General features: G+C 42.0%; 1 protein-coding gene across 1 annotated transcript in view; it reads left to right on the plus strand.

The window, feature by feature from the left end:
- LOC309415227 (F-BAR domain only protein 2-like) overlaps positions 1 to 18,041 on the plus strand; it is a gene marked incomplete at both ends in the record, with an annotated part of 92,480 nt that overhangs the window by 33,002 nt on the left and 41,437 nt on the right. Inside the window, 2 exon segments of the mRNA XM_082012678.1 lie at positions 6,800 to 6,824; positions 15,240 to 15,314. Of these exon segments, the coding sequence (XP_081868804.1) occupies positions 6,800 to 6,824; positions 15,240 to 15,314 (100 nt within the window).

Consider the following 18,041-nt stretch of genomic DNA (forward strand, 5'->3'; position numbering starts at 1 on the left):
AGAGAGGAGGAGAAAGAGACAGAGAGAAAGAGAGACAAACAACGAAGATATCAACACCCGCGGATCCAGCGGTGTCCCATTGGTCCTCTTGATTCTTGTTGTTCCTTGGTGGTGGGGGTCCCCCCCAGCCACTGTGAGCACGGCCTTTTATACTATTTAGTCCCGCCTTTTCACTCTGGTTGCCCAAGGAAATAGCACGTCTCATGTTCCTTGGCGCCCACATGACAACCGTGTTGTGTCTCACATGCTTGGGGGGGTCATTAGTTGTCAGGCGCCCTCGTCAAGTGCCGTATTTACCACTGTGCCTGCGCCATGGCTCTGCTCTGCAGGCCTCCGTACCAAGAAATGTTTAAGACAAAGTCTGCGCGTCGGTCCGCCACAGCTCCTCATAAGACTTGTTCTCCAGACCCCTCACCAGCTTCGTTGCCCTTCTTTGGACACGCTCCAGCAACTCAACGTCCTTCTTGTAGTGAGGGGCCCAACACCGAATACGGTATTTGAGATGCGGCCTCACCAGTGCCAAGCACAGGGGCACAATCACTTCCCTACTCCTGCTGGCCACACTATTGCTGATACAGGCCAGGATGCTGTTGGCCTTCTTGGCCACCTGGGCACACTGCCAGCTCATGTTCAGCCAGCTGTCAGCCAGCACCCCAAGGTCCTTTTCCGCTGGGCAGCTCTCCAGCCACTCCTCCCCAAGCCTGTAGCGTTGCATGGGGTAGTTGTGACCCAAGTGCAGGACCCGGCACTTGGCCTTGTTAAACCTCATACAGTTGACCTCTGCCCATCGATCCAGCCTGTCCAGATCCCTCTGCAGAGCCCTCCTACCCTCCAGCAGATCAACACTCCCACGCACCTTGGTGTCCTCTGCAAACTTACTGAGGGAGCACCCAATCCCCTCATCCAGATCATCTATAAAGATATTGAACAAGACTGGCCCCAAAACTGAGCCCTGGGGAACACCGCTTGTGACCGGCCACCAACGGGATTTAACTCCTTTCACCACAACTCTCTGGGCTTGGCCATCCAGCCAGTTCTTTACCCAGCGAAGAGTACACCTAAGCCACGAGCCACCAGTTTCTCCAGGAGAATGCTGTGGGAGATTCTGTCAAAGGCTTTACTAAAGTCCAGGGAGACAACATCCACAGTCTTTCCCTCATCCACTAGGCGGGTCACCTGGTCATAGAAGGAGATCAGGTTGGTCAAGCAGGACCTGCCTTTCATGAACCCATGCTGGCTGGGCCTGATCCCTTGGTTGTCCAGCACATGCCCTGTGAGCGCCCTCAAGATGAACCGCTCCATGATCTTCCCCAGTACCGAGGTCAGGCTGACAGGCCTGTAGTTCCCAGGATCCTCCTTCCATCCTTTCTTGTAGGCAGGCATCACATTGGCAAGCCTCCAGTCTTCTGGGACCTCCCCTGTTAACCAGGACTGCTGATAAATGATGGAGAGTGGCTTGGCAAGCTCCTCCGCCAGCTCCCTCAGTACTCTTGGGTGGATCCCATCAGGCCCCATAGACTTGTGGGTGTCCAGCTGGCATAGCAGGTCATTAACTGCTTCCTCCTGGATTATGGGGAGTTTATTCTGCTGTCCATCCCTGTCTTCCAGCTCAGGGAGCTGAATACCCTGAGGATGCTTGGTCTGTCTATTAAAGACTGAGGTATAGAAGGCATTAAGTACCTCAGCCTTTTCCTCATCCTTGGTGACAATGTTCCCCCCCACATCCAGTAAAGGATGGAGATTCTCCTTGGCTCTCTTTTTGTTGTTAATATGTTTGTAAAAACATTTTTTGTTGTCCCTTATGACCATGGCCAGATTGAGTTCTGGCCGGGCTTTTGCCTTTCTAATTTTGCCTCTGCATGACCTAATGAGATCCTTGTACTCTTCCTGAGTTGCCTTCCCCTTCTTCCAAAGGTGATAAACTCTCCTTTTTTTCCTGAGCCCCAGCAAAATCTCCCTGTTCAGCCAGGCCAGTCGTCTTCCCTGCCATCCCTTCTTACGGCACATGGGGACCACCTGCTCCTGCGCCTTTAAGATTTCCTTCTTGAAGACTGTCCAGCCTTCCTGGACCCCTTTGTCCTTCAGGACTGTCTCCCAAGGGATTCTCTCAACCAGTGACCTGAACAGGCCAAAGTCTGCCCTCCGGAAGTCCATGGTAGCGGTTTTGATGACACCCTTCCTTACTTCACCAAGAATTGAGAGTTCTGTCATTTCATGGTCGCTAAGCCCAAGACGGCCTCTGACCACCACATCTCCCCACCAGTCCTTCTCTGTTTGTAAACAGCAGGTCAGGCAGGGCACCTCCCCTGGTAGGCTCCCTTACCAGCTGTGTCAGGAAGTTACCTTCCACACACTCCAGGAACCTTCTAGACTGTTTCCTCTCTGCTGTGTTATACTTCCAGTAGATGTTCAGTAAATTGAAGCCCCCTAAAAGAACAAGGGCTAGTGATTATGAGATTTCTGCCAGCTGCTTGTAGAATGCTTCATCTGCCTCTTCATCCTGGTTGGGTGGTCTATAACAGACTCCCAGCCTCGTTGGCCTTCCCCCTCATCCTCACCCATAAGCACTCGAGTGGGTCTTCACAATTGTTGATTTCTATACAGTCAAAACACTCCCTAACATACAGAGCCACCCCACCGCCTCTCCTTCCTTGCCTGTCCCTTCGGAAGAGCTTATAGCCATCCATTGCAGCACTCCAGTCATGAGAAGCATCCCACCATGTTTCTGTGATGGCAACTACATCATAGCTGTCGTGCTGCACAATGGCTTCCAGCTCCTCCTGTTTGGTGCCCATGCTGCGTGCATTGGTGTAGATGCACCTGAGCTGGGCTATTGATTTCACCCCCAACATCGGCATGCCACCCCTAGGCTCATCTCTAGTGAGCCTGGTTTTATCCCCTTCCCCCTTCAAATTTAGTTTAAAGCCCTCTCATTCCTCTCTATTTCTGTTCTTTCTGTCATTTAATCTTTCCCCCACTCTCTCTTCTGTACTTTATTATGCTGAAGTAAATGGTGAGAGGAATGTATATAGTGTGATTTTCGTGAGCATTAATCTCAGAGTAGTATTCTGTTACAAAGAATTATTTTTTCTGATGATGATGTAGTTTAAAATATTCAAATTACAATGTTACAAATATTTGATGATATTAGTATTTTAAATAGTTTTAGTCCCTTTTTGAAAAGTGATCCATTCTCTCTGGAAAGTTATTTACTATACCTTTTTTTTTGTGATGCAAAGCTATTGCAGTATAAAATAGCTGCAAAAAAGTATGTTCGATCATTTGCCTTTTGTTTCTTGCACTTACTTAATTGCAAAGTAGTGATTTTGATAGTACTGAGTACTGTTGTATGACTGAGTGTCGTGGTTTAGCCCCAGCTGGCAACTAAGCCCCACACAGCCACTTGCTCACTCCCCTCACAGTGGGATGGGGGAGAGAATCGAAAGGGTAAAAGTGAGAAAACTCATGGGTTGAGATAAAGACAGTTTAATAGGGAAAGTAAAAACCGCGCACGCAAGCAATGAAAAACAAGGAATTCATTCACTACTCCCCTTCAGCAGGCAGGCGTTCAGCCATCTCCAGGAAAGCAGGGCTCCATCACTCTGAATGTCTCCCCTTCCTTCTTCTTCTTAGTCCCAACTTTATATACTGAGCATGATGTTATATGGTAGGGAATATCCCTTTGGCCAGCCTGGGTCAGTTGTCCTGGCTGTGTCCCCTCCCAGTTTCCCATGCACCCCCAGCCTTCTCGCTGGTGTGGTGGGGTGAGAAGCAGCAAAGTGCTTACACTTGACTGTGTAAGCACTGCTGAGCACAACGAAAACATCCCTGTATTATCATCAACACTGTTTTAGCAAAAATTGAAAACACAGCCCCATACTAACTACTACAAAGAACATTAGCTCTATCCTAGTCAAAAGCGGCACATTGAGTTCTGTAGCTGTCAGCTTTTCTTGTCCAGCCAAAAAAAATATTTTGCCACCACGTGGGCTATTACTCAAGCTAGTCTCATGTCATGGTATTAACCTGCTTGCAAACCAGGCATCTCCTTCCATCCATTCTTTGGCAGATGATGAAATGCAATCTGGTCCCAGCAAAGATTCAGGGCTCTTTATAGTAGTTTTCTGGAGACAGTAAAGGCCAGGAATGTCCAAATTAACTCTTCCCAGATGTATCACTCAATGTATTCTTGCTCAGAGATCATGTTTTTCATTGACCTGTAAGAGAAAGAAAATTTTCTCAGGCACTGAGGGCTGAAAACTGGCTTCTATACTATGTGAAACACTTTGTACCTTTGTATGCTTGTCTATTGGATCTGAAAACTTTTCTAAACGCTGTCTTTTCCCAAAGACATGTTATTTAATGTTGAAAGATAATATGGTGTCCTGGTTTCAGCCGGATGGATGTCTCTTTCTAGAAGAAATTTTGGTTTTCATGGCACAATGATGTCATCAGAAAATATAAATCAGTGCAGCCACTCTGAAACAGGAAAATAATTTGACTTGCTTTCAACAAGTTGATTTATATTATATAATTTTTTTATATATTTATACACAATACAAAAATTAATAGATGCTGAGGTCAGAAAAATGAAGTATGACTGCATGATATTGATCTCCTATGTAACTCATGCCATAGGCTTTTACAGAAATTCTTGCATTAATCCATAACTTCTAAATTAACTAGAACATCACATTTTAATGTAGGGTTTTCAAATAATAGAGGATCCATTGTGTGCTTAAGTAAAATATTATAATAGTTATTTATGACCTCTCTAAAAATTTTATTGCTAGTCTAAATTTTGTCTGACTTCATCTTCAGCTGATGATCTTGTTATAGGCTTTACATGATAGAACTCCGTATCATCAGAAACTTCTCTACACATAAAGGTCAAGTCCTTTCTTAATCTCCTGTTAAATTAGGCTGTAAGCTTGTTTAGTTTGTGTAGGGCAGGCTTTCCACACCAAGAAAAACTCATGTTTTGTAGGCTTTTCAGTTTATCAATACAGTTTTTTAAAGTGTTGACATCTGAAATGGATATTGTGTCTAGTAACGGTTTTACACAGGGAAATACCTTACACTGTATTCTGTTACATATTGCTATACAGGTTCAGTCAAGGATTTCACTTCTTTTTCTAATCATCGCTTTGCATGATTTGGTTGTTTTAGTTTTTAGCTACAATGCTTAAATTCCCTTACAGAGTCCCCATTTGCTGAGCTATGTTACCTTATAGTAGAAGCATGACATAGTTCTTTAATCTTAGAAGAAAGATGATGCATCTAGCGATGTAAAAGCATATCCATCTAAAACCTGATGTCCTCATTTTTCACTTCACCAGCATTTGCAGACTATTGAGTTTTGCTTGCTTTCTTGAGAATGGATCCTGTGAGGTGCTGTCAATCCTCTGAATGATGCTAGATCTGCTATTACTTTTTGAGATCTATTAGCTTGCTAATTTTGAAAACCTTCAATATGAGCTGAATTACTTTCATTGTAGTTCGCCTCACATCTTTCACATTTCTTAACTTTTATGGACTTCAGGCTGTCTTGCTTGAGTACAGATGCTTTTTAAAAGCAGATGTCATAACATCTGTTTGTTATACCTTTTGAGAGAAATCTAATATGTTGTCTCTTTGTTCTGTAAAATAGCTTTTAAAATAGCTGTTTCTATTGCTGTGAATTCAGCTTAGTCAGCAGAGGGAGATAAGACCTAAGTCAATTAGAAACTTGGTCACACGTGTTTTCTTTTGTGTGGTGATCCTTCATCTCGCTGTCAATTTCTTAACAGCCTGTACTGGATTCTGTATTGATGCTTCCATGTTAGCAAGTTTTCATATCTGTTTTTAAAGACATTGTAGTTTTTACATTTAACCCATTTAGCCTTTTAGAAAAGATGATTTAGTGTGCTACAAATTTAATTTTTTTTCTTTTTTTAATAAGTACACATTTAAGATGTTCAGTTTGACTATATAAAACCACTGTTGTTCAGTTACACTGGCACTTATGGCTTTATTTGTCAGGGTGCAGATTAGAGAGGACCTGTATGCTACTCAAGTATTTCCACATACTGTAAATGTAATTGCTTCTGCTTTTTGCAGAGATTCAGCGTCATTCATTTTTTAAAATATTACTGCTTAAGTTCAAGTTATAGCAGAAAAATCTAACACTTGTAAATAATGTGCTTGTGATCACTGCCTTTCTGCTGACAACTTTTTTTTTTTTAAAGTGTTTCTTAAGAGGGTATTCTATTATTTTTCTAGCATCTTCTGGTGCTTGACTGCAACTGTACTTGACAAACTCAAAGAATGAAATTCCAAGAGAGAAGCTCTGAATTCCTTTAAGAATATTCTTAATTGCTTTAAGAACTTCTTATTGTGCAAAATGTTTTGCAATTGCATGTAGACTATTTCATTAGGATTGGTGACTTTTATTTATTATACACATCATCCATAGAGACCTGACTCTTAAAGTATATTCATCCAAAATACAGTGTGATACTCCAGACTTCCCTTGATTTTTTAAAATTTCTTTTTTCACTATGATGTGAGTTTGGTTTTTCAGCATTTACTATGAATTTTTCTTCTGCAGTGTTTTTATAAACTTTCAGCTGCTTTTATTTAAATCTCATTCAGTTGAATGTGGTTTATTTGCAATGAAAATTCTAACAGAGTTTGAAAGGCAAATGGGTCAAATGCAATGTTTCCAATTAATTGAAAATATTAAAGGAAGTACCAGAACTGTATGAATAAAATCATTTGTGCATTTTATAATTGTATATTTTCTTTCTTTTTTTTATAGGGAGTGTCCAGATATAGATTCAGTTGTAAGTAGACTTATTTTCAACACAAATGTATATGCTAACATGGTCAAGCACTACAATCTGATGAAACTTGACTGATATACTGTACCTGCAATGTATTATTTATGTGATAGAGGATTTAATGTTTTGATAACATATTTGAAGTGTTAATTTTGCTCAGAACATAATCTTTTGCAGGATATACAAATATGCATCAGTAATACATTTATATTTCCTAATAAGCTTAGGTTTTAAACAAGGTATTTTTACTGCAATTATTTGCTACAGTGTTTTTCAAGTTAATAGTTTAAATTGCTTGACTAATAGATTCTAAGTAAAAAAAAGGTTCAGAGGACCCAACTTTGCATCATCACATTCCTCTGCTTATTACTGTCTCTTTGGAGAAGCCTTCTAATAATAATGGGGTTCTGCGTGATCGCTGGCAATAGTGTGTAGGAATATACTTTTTAAAATATCATAGGATCATAGAGTCTTTGTGTTGGAAGGGACCTTTAAAGCTCATCTAGTCCAACCCCCCTGCAATCTCTACCCCATCCTGCTACTGACATCCCCACCACCACCGTCCCCACCTCAGGCTGGTACTGGCATCCATAGGAACAGCATCCCCACCCCACACTGCTACCATCACCCATCACCCCCAGTACCTGCATCTCCCATCCCTCTATGAGCAACCCCCACAAGTACCTCCCAGGGACCCACACAATGGGACACCTCAGGGACTCTGTTATGAAAAATCTCATAATACATAACTATTGTACCAATTAGTCGTGAGAGTATGAAATTGGATCAAGTTTCTTAAGACAAATAGATAGATATACATATAGTTTACATTGTATACTGCACAGTCATGGTTAAGTCAGCATGACTAAAGGACCCCAGCTCATTGCAAGGAGGATGACAACAGCCCCCACCCTGAAGAATAAAGGCTACCCCTGAACTACCCAGATCACACCAGCATCCCAGCCCCTCTGGCACCTCTGTGAAACCCTCCCTTTATCTGGCGTCATAGATAAGGAACTGCAGCAAGACCGACTCCAGGGACATCTAGATCAAGAAAGCAGCAGATGGATGACAACGCCATAGAATTAGAGCTGCTTTGCAAAACAGCAGCATGTGTATGTGAGTTAAGTAGTGATTGGTCAAATTGTGTTGGACCTCAATGCTTGAAAGAAAGAAGAACCATGTGTAAAACCACATTTGGGGTGCTCCAGTTGGAATGGGGCACCTCATGCATATGAATAAAATAATGCCTCTTGTAATTCTATACTTTGCATCCCAGCCTCTCTCCTCGGTCGGCACGGGCCAGTTGCCAAATTTTCGTGACAGCTCCCCTTCATTATTGGGGTGGGAAACTGTCATGGGATGGGAAAACATCGTGGGGATGGGAAATCATCATTGAGGAAAGGAGATCATCAGCAGGATGGGAAATCATTGGGATGGGAAGTTGTTGTGGTATGAAAAAATCAAACCATCACAAGGTTGGCTGAAGCAGGTGCTGGCGGAATGATTACCACAGGGACAGAAACACCTCGAGAATGCTGTTTGCCCCCAACAAGCCCCACACTGACCATTTGCCATGGCAGGTACAGCAGTAGGATCCCACTTCTCGTGGTGCTCCTGCCCTCTGGGTAACCCCCCAGCCAGCTCTGCCTGCTTGTATCTCAGCCCATTACCTCTCTGACATTCTTTCTGTCTGCATGAGGCACACCATATGATCATTTAATTGTTCTGTCCAGATGTAATCTATATATGGTTAAAAAAAAAAGACCTAACTTTCATAGTGTCTAACAACAAAACTAATACTTTTGTTGCATTCTCTTTTTTTATGCCCAACATTTTATGAATGCATTTGGAATTTAAAATGTGGTCTATCATTTCTTCCTGCTTTTCACAAGCAACAGTATTATTCCAAATGGTAGAATGCTTTAATAGGTATTACTGTCCTCCTCATGAAAAATGATGCAGCATACCATAGATGAGATTAATTTCATCCCTTACAAACAAGCACCCTAGAGTGCTTTTACGTTTTAAGGCTGGCATCCTCTTCTAGAAGGTCCCATTTCAAATGTTTTTCATTTTTCTTGTCTTTTACTTTAAGATTTCCTTTCATTTTTCAAACTTGTTCTTAATAGTTATAGCCATCTATATTGTTATCTCTATGAGGATTCATTTTGTATGCATCTGTGCAATAAATTACACATTTCAAGAAATTGAACTCTGTAAAGTATTATTGAAAAAAAAAATAAAGCAACTGTCATTTTTGTTTGATTGATAGAAAATATCAAGGACCAGCCCTCAGAAAATTCAACTTATTTAAGGTGTCCCAATTATGATTTTGGTCAGCTGTGGTCACTCACAGAAAATCTCTATGTCTGGCTTTTATATTATTACATGATCTTTTTTTAAAATGTGCCTTTTGTTTATTTGTCAAGAATTTTAATTGTTGTTCTCTTGTGTGAAAGGAATGTAAGAGAAAACCACTCTACAATTATTTATAGCTATAAGCACTGAGGTAAATATATTGAAATTTTAGAAATTAAGGATCTGGTAAGAACTTAATTCAATACTTTATCTACCAGTTCTATGTGATATTGTGGATCTTTCAACATATAGTATGTAGCCAATACCATTAGGGCCTTCTCACTTGTCCAAAATGTACAATGCAGTGTGTTCTAACTTGTATTCTCTGTTTTCAGAAAACAAAGCAGTGAGATGGTCCTAAGAAATGTCTTTTTTACCAAAATAGAAGTTCTCAAATTTATCTTTGGCAAGCTATCTGCTTATGCTCATCTCTTTTTTGGAGCCACCAGATTATATATATTGGGTTTTAATGCATATGAATAAATTGCTATTTCCTGTCAAGAAGGGGTTCTTGTGTGATCATGAGTAGGAAGGCAGATGTGAACTGAGAAATGGTATTTGTTAAAAAAGTTGACCGCCTGAATAAGCAGTCTCTGTTTAAATATAGATTATAGTATGTCATGAGATTCAAAATTCCTATGCTGTTATATGTCTGTCTACACATGTAACTTCCATTAAGTTAAGCCTTGATAATTAAGAAAAATAGAAAATTAACTGTGTGTACACTAGAAAGAGATAGCAACTGAAGTTTGTCTTTGTGTACGTTTATTACCTAGCAAGTTGCTCTGTGGGCAGAACTAATTGTCTTGTTTCCCATGGGTTTGCCATGTCTCTAGGGATGGTCTCTAGGAAGATACGAGCTCTAGTAGAAACTTTTATTCTGGGGAAGCATTTACAAGGTTCCACTTGTATCCAGTAAGATCTGAGTTTGGATTGCAGCCCTTCCCTTCGTTGGGATACTTGCAGATCTCTCTTCTACTTGACTGCCTATTTTCATGAAGACTGTAGTAATGTTATTATCTTTGAGTCCTCTGTTTTGTCTGTCAAATCCATTTGAAATTGTCCAGTAAGTCCAAAAGTAATTAAGAAGGGAGCCACAGATGCAAAGAAAATAATCACAGAATCACAGAATGGTAGGGGTTGGAAGGGACCTCTGAAGATCATCTGGTCCAACCCCCCTGCCAAGGCAGGATCACCTAGGGCAGGTTGCACAGGAACGTGTCCAGTCAGGTTTTGAAGGTCTCCAGAGAAGGAGACTCCACAACCTCTCTGGGCAGCCTGTTCCAGTGCTCCGTCACCCTCACAGTAAAGAAGTTTTTCCTCATGTTGAGGTGGAACTTCCTGTGCTCCAGTTTGTGCCCATTGACCCTTGTCCTATCACTGGGCACTACTGAAAAGGGACTGGCTCCATCCTCCTGACAGCCACCCTTCAGGTATTTATAGGCATTGATAAGGTCCCCTCTCAGCCTTCTCTTCTCCAGACTAAACAGCCCCAGGTCTCTCAGCCTTTCCTCATACGAGAGATGTTCCAGTCCCTTAATCATCTTTGTAGCCTTTCGTTGGACCCTCTCCAAAAGTTCCCTGTCTCTCTTGAACTGGGGAGCCCAGAACTGGACACAATACTCCAGATGAGGCCTCACAAGCGCAGAGTAGAGGGGGAGGATAACCTCTCTCGACCTTGCTGGTCAAACTCTTCTTAATGTACCCCAGGACACCATTGGCCCTCTTGGCCACCAGGGCACATTGCTGTCCCATGGATAACTTATTGTCTACCAGGACTCCAAGGTCCTTCTCCATGGAGCTGCTTTCCAGCAGGTCAACCCCTGACCTGTACTGGTGCGTGGGGTTGTTCCTCCTCAGGTGCAGAACTCTACACTTGTCCTTGTTAAATTTCATGGGGTTCCCCTCCGCCCAACTCTCCAGTCTGTCCAGATCCCGTTGAATGGCAGCACAGCCTCCCAGTGTATCAGCCACTCCTCCCAGTTTTGTATCAGCAGCAAACTTGCTGAGGGTACATTCCAACCCTTCATCTAGGTCACTGATGAAGATGTTGAACAAAACCGGACCCAGTACTGATCCCTGGGGAACACCACTAGCTACAGGCCTCCAACTGGACTCTGCATCGCTGATCCTTTGAGCTCTGTTGCTTAGCCAGTTCTTGATCCATCTCACAGTCCACTCATCCAACCCATACTTCCTGAGCTTCACTATGAGGATGTTATGGGAGACAGTGTCAAAGCCTTACAGAAGTCAAGGTAAACCACATCCACTGCTCTCCCTTCATCTACCCAGCTAGTCACTCCATCATAGAAGGCTATCAGGTTGGTCAAGCACGATCTCCCCTTGGTGAATCCATGCCGACTACTCCTGATAACTTTCTTTTCATCCATGTGCCTAGAGATGGCCTCCAGAAGGAACTGTTCCATCACCTTCTCAGGGATGGAGGTGAGGCTGACCGGTCTATAATTTCCCGGGTCTTCCAAGAGGGCCTTGGCCTTCCTTGTTGCATCCCTGCATATCCTGACAACATTCCTATAGTCCTCCCAAGTGACCAGTCCCTTTTTCCACCTACTGTAAACTCTTTTCTTCCATACAAGTTTTTCCAACAGTTCCTTGCTCATCCATGGGGGTCTCCTGCCTCCTCTACTTGATTTCTTACTTAGAGGAATGCACCGATCTTGAGCTTTGAGGAAGTGGTGCTTGAATATTAACCAGCTCTCTTGGGCTCCCCTACCTTCTAGAGTCCTAGCCCACGGGATACCTCCAAGTAGGTCTTTGAAGAGGACAAAGTTAGCCCTCCTGAAGTCCAGGGTCGCAATCTTACTTATCGCCCTGCTTCTTCCTCGTACGATACTGAACTCCACCATGTCATGATCACTACAGCCAAGGCTACCCCCAACCTTTACGTCTCCAACCAGTCCTCCTTGTTTGTTAATACAAGGTCCAGCAGCACACCTCTCCTCGTTGGCTCCTCCACCACCTGCGTCAGAAAGTTGTCATCAGTGTATTGCAGGAACCTTCTGGATTGTGTGTGCCTAGCTGTGTGGCCTTTCCAACAAATATCTGGGTGATTGAAGTCACCCATAAGCACCAGGGCATGTGATTTTGAGGCTACTTCTAGTTGTTTGTAGAAGGCTTCATCTACTTCTTCTTCCTGGTCTGGTGGTCTATAGTGAACACCCACAACAATATCGGCCGTATTAGCCTGCCCCTTGATTCTTACCCATAAATTTTCAACAGGTACTTCATCCCCTCCTAGGCAGAGCTCAATACATTCCAGTTGTTTACATACATAAAGGGCAACACCACCACCTCGCCTTCCTGGCCTATCTTTCCTAAACAGGACGTAGCCATCCATGACAACGTTCCAGTCATGCGAGTTATCCCACCATGTCTCCGTGATTGCAATGATATCATGGCCCTGTGACCGCACCCAGATCTCTAGTTCTTCCTGTTTATTCCCCATGCTGCATGCGTTGGTGTACAGGCATTTCAGGAAGGGAGTCGATCGATTGTCACAGACAATCTTGATATTATTATCACCCTCCCCCTTTGCATCTAGTTTAAAGCCCTGTCAATCAGCCCCACTATCTCTTGGGCAATGACCCTCTTCCCACTTTGAGAGAGGTGCTGAACCTTTTTGTCATATGTCCTGGTTTCGAACTGGTTAATTGCTGGCTGGGGCTAAACCACAACATCATAGGAAACTGGAATGCAAACAAATATCTTGAGGCATTCAAAACTTTTCATAAGCTTTTCACTCTACATATGAGTGTAGCATAATTAAGGTTATATGGAATTATACACTATTTTTATTGCTAAGGACTGATTGAACTTGGAACTTTCAAAGTCTAATTTGTGGAACGCAAGTGTAACCTTTAGTGAAATTAAATATTTTTTTAATTTGCATTTTGTAATATTTAGTTCTGTGATATTATGAATAGCTGCTGTTGATACAGGGTACAAGGCTTTGTAGTCACAGTACAAGACAGGAGCACTTTGAATACCTGATTTTCTTTCTCCATCTCTGGCAATGAAAGAGTCAAAGTATTCCCTGAAACTCTAAAGATAAGTTGTAGGAATAGAATGCTCAGTCCTCGTGCTTTTTGTATAGGCAATTTTGCTTCATTATTTATTATGTCCTTATGTTTTATTTCTTTAAAAAATTATTCACCCCAGAAAGTTTGTAGAACATACTAATGCAAAGGCAGAGTTATAAACCCTACATTTTTAATGTATAGTTAAAAATTATATAATACCTTAATCTATAATGTGTTGTATTACATCTGCAAACACAGGGAAAACTGTGGGGTTTTATCATTATATGTTTAATTGCTTGATAGAACCTCTGAGAATGTGAAACCTTCTTCCAAGGAGGTCCACCTTTCCAGTGACTTCCAGAGAGTTCAAGTCACATCCATACTGAGCTTATTTTTACTGCAAATAAATACTACAAATAACATGTTTGGGTAGGGGGCTAGACCTTCATCCCCAATCATATTAATAACTACTTCTTATGGAAACCCAAAATTTGCAAAGACCTTCCCCTGTGTTGGAGTTCAAAAATGATACATATATACAGAAAGGTTGTGGGGTTTTCCTCTGTTCAGCGTGGTACGCAAATCAGGTCTTGTCTGCATTGTTTTCCTGGTGCTTAGAAGATGCACTGTGATCCACCACATAGCATATAGTTCTGTCTTTGTAGGAGTGTGGAGAAGGGAGTAAGAATTGTCAAGTAAATGTAAATGCCTTCATTAACATGAGATCTGTGATTATGTATCTCACCAGAAGGGCTATGTCTTCTACCGCTGTTACAAAATGTAGATTAGTAAATAAAATTCTGATGTTTCAGAAAGCAGAACTGTCCAACTGTTCCAAATATTGAAAACAATATTTTGAAATTACTACTTTAAGTAAGATTTTGAGGTACCATTTTGCCTGTATGTGACACAATTTGTCAATACAAAAGTACATTAAGTATCTCTTCCACCCTTCATAATTTTTATAAGAAATTTATAACTGGTGAAATTTTGAAGACATCTGGGTTGTGTTTTTTGTAATGAACTTACTGTAGCATCTCAGCAGTTCACATAGACTATGCATGCAAAGTCATGAGCAGGCTTTTCTTTTTCTATTTTAAATGGGGAAAGTATCTGTGTATCCAAGTCTATCCCTTTATATATAATATACATGACTGTTTTTTTGCACATTTTTAAAATTTAGATGATCATATTAGAGACTTGATTCTCTCTGTCCCAAAGCACTTATATGAAACTAAGTGCTTAGCTAAGAATTCTAAACGATTTTAAACATAATTCTCTTCAATTAATATTTAATTGCCTGCAAGAACTGAAAAACTGAACTAGTTTGAAGTTCCCAGATGCTTATTACCTTTAAAAATCCAGGACGGTGCTGGAGATGCATAAATGAAAACTTTGGAACCCAATTTTGAGCACTTGTATTTTAAGTTTCATCCATGCGTTTTAATTAATGTGGATATCCTTTGTTAAAGCAACAGTACAGGCTTGCTGTCTTTTCAAGGGGGAGAGAGGCATTTGCAGCCTGTATGACCTGGAATGCTTTTACTCACATATTAAAATACTGACTAGTATTTAGGAAAGATTATGCTCCTGCACCATCAGAGCCTCTAGTGGCGTAGATGAAAGAATTAGAAGTAGAAACTGGGAAAATATATGGGACTAAGAGGATTGTAGGCATATTTAACACTCAGTAGTAAAGTTAAGATGCTTCTGTTGGTTTCTGACCTTTTTGATAAAATACCAGTAAAAGCAGATGCATTAAAACTTGCCAGTTTTTGTAGGAAATTAGGTTATTTTGCTGCATTATGTTCCTGAGGTATCTTATCTGTCACACTGCTTCTGAACTATAGAACATAACTTGAGATAACTGTAATCATTAATAATGAATAACAATGACTTTCATGAGGTGCTGTAATCAAATTTTAATTTGTCATTGATATAAAATTCAGTCTGATGTAAGAACAACTTTTTTTTTTTAGTTATTTGTCAATACCATGTTTTTTGTTGTTTTTTTTAGAACATTCCTGATGTAGATGATGAAGGATACAGCATTAAACCAGAAGCATCACAGGATATCTTTTTTGCTATTATTGTGCCAAGTTATTTCCTGTTATTACAATTATTTGGGGAGGGGAAGTACTCATTAAAGTGTTAAGTCAAGGAAGATGAATGACATTCATGCTTATGTTGCAACCTTGTAGTCTTATGCTCATAGCTTCTGCAAAATGCACAAAATATTGTCTAGCTTAGATTTTGTGTGTGTGTAAATGTTAAAGGATAGATCACATGTCTTAGGAACTTTAAGAAGATGTTTTTTGTCTGAAAGTAAAAAAGAAAAGAAAGCCTGAACAAAGCTTTTAGGTAACCATACAGATCTTTCTCCATGAAAAGCATTCAGAGAGTTTGTAAAGTGTTTAAACTCTTTTAAGCATACTGAATGGTTTTCTGTTCTATACCTGCGCCCTCCACACTTTTTAATAACACCATTACAAAGACTGGGAGCTCCAGCAGTCTAGAAATAGAATTTCTGTTAATTAATGAAGTATCATGCTGTTTCTAATTAGTGCTTCTAGCTTTTATTGTATTTTTAATGATAGTTTTGACATGCTGAATCCGTTTTTGTTATGAGTCATTTTTTACAGATTTCATTATATTCTCTGTTCTTCCTTTGAAGACAAAGATTCTTTCCTCTTTTTTTCTACCATCAAAAATAGAGAGAAGCTCTACTTAAGACCTGGGAATAATTGCCGTAGGTCTAAGCAAGACTAATATGTTATCAATAGCTAATTTTTGGAAATGTATTCAATGATTTTTCTGGTGACTACAGATAAAATCATAGAATCATAGCATCATAGCATCTTTCGGTTGAAAGGGACTTTAAAGGTCATCTAGTCCAACCCCTCTGCAATGAGCAGGGACATCTTTAACTAGATCAGGTTGCTCAGAGCCCTGTCCAACCTGACCTTGAATGTTCCCAGGGATGGGGCATCTACCACCTCTCTAGGCAACATGTGCCAGTGTTTTACCACCCTCACTGTGAAAAATTTCTTCCTTCTATCTAGATGAAATCTGCCCTCTTTTAGTTTAAAACCATTACTCCTTATCCTATCACAACAGGCCCTGCTAAACAGTGTGTCCCCATCTTTCTTATAAGCCCCCTTCAAGTACTGAAAGGCTGCAGTAAGGTCTCTGCAGAGCCTTCTCTTCTCCAGGCTGAACAACCCCAGCTCCCTCAGCCTTTTGTCATAGGAGAGATGTTCCAGCCCTCTGATCGTTTCTGTGTGATCATTTTTCAGTCTGGAAAAGAGGAGACTGAGGGGAGACTTTATCGCTCTCCACAACTACCTGAAAGGGGGTTGTGGTGAGGCGGGTGTTGGTCTCTTCTCCCAAGTAACTAGCGATAGAACGAGAGGAAAGGGCCTCAAGTTGTGCCAGGGGAGGTTTAGACTAGATATTAGGAAAAATTTCTTTACTGAGAGAGTGGTCAAACATTGGAACAGGATGCCCAGGGAGGTGGTGGAGTCACCATCACTGGAAGTATTCAAAAAATGTGTGGACGTGGCACTTCAAGACATGGTTTAGTGGGCATGGTGGTGTTGGGTTGATGGTTTGACCTGATGATCTTAGAGCTCTTTTTGAACCTTAATGGTTCTGTGATTCCGTGATTCTGTGTCTCTCCTCTGGACCCTCTCCAACAGGTCCATGTCTTTCCTGCACTGAGGGCTCCAGAGCTGGACGCAGCACTGCAGGTGGGGTCTCACCAGAGCGGAGTAGAGGGGCAGAATCACCTCACTCAACATGCTGGCCACGCTGCTTTTGATACAGCCCAGGACACGGTTGGCCTTCTGGGCTGCGAGCACACATTGCCGGCTCATGTCCAGCTTTTCATCCACCAGTACCCGCAAGTCCTTCTCGGCAGGGCTGCTCTCAATCCCTTCATCCCCCAGCCTGTACTGATACTGGGGGTTGCCCCGACCCAGGTGCAGGACCCTGCACTTGGCCTTGTTGAACCTCCTGAGGTCCACACGAGTCCATTCCTCGAGCTTGTCCAGGTCCCTCTGGATGGCATCCCATCCCTCAGGTGTGTCAACCGCACCACTCAGCTTGGTGTCATCTGCAAACTTGCTGAGGGTGCACTTGATCTCACTATGTCATTGATGGAGTTATTAAACAGTACTGGTCCCAATATGGACACCTGAGGGACACCCCTCATCACCAATCTACATCTGGACATTGAGGCATGGACCACTGCCCTCTGGATGCAACCATCCAACCCATTCCTCATCCACCCAACAGTCCACCCATCAGATCCATCTCTCTCCAATTTAGAGAGAAGGATGTTGTGGGGGACCATGTCAAAGGCCTTACAGAAGTCCAGACAGACGGCATCCGTAGCTCTTCCCATGTCCACTGATGTGGTCCCTGCATCATAGGCCACTAGGTTGGTCAGGCAGGACTTGCCCTTGGTGAAGCCATGCTGGCTAGTCCCAAATCACCTCCCTGTCCTCCATGTGCCTTAGCATAGCTTCTAGGAGGATCTGTTCCATGATCTTCCCAGGCACAGAGGTGAGGCTGACAGGTTGGCAGTTCCCAGGGTCCTCCTTTCGACCCTTTTTTTCAAAATGGGTGCAATGTTTCCCTTTTTCCAGTCTCCAGGGACTTCACCTGACTGCCAGGACTTTTCAAATATCATGGGGAGTGGCTTGGCAACTACATCAGCCCATTCCCTCAGGACTCTGGGATGCATCTCGTCAGGTCCCATAGACTTGTGCATGTTCAGGTTCCTCAGGTGGTCTCGAACCTGATCTTCTCTTACAGC

Source organism: Phaethon aethereus, assembly GCF_964289735.1.
Source record: "Phaethon aethereus genome assembly, chromosome: W".
In the NCBI taxonomy this organism is placed as follows: domain Eukaryota; kingdom Metazoa; phylum Chordata; class Aves; order Phaethontiformes; family Phaethontidae; genus Phaethon; species Phaethon aethereus.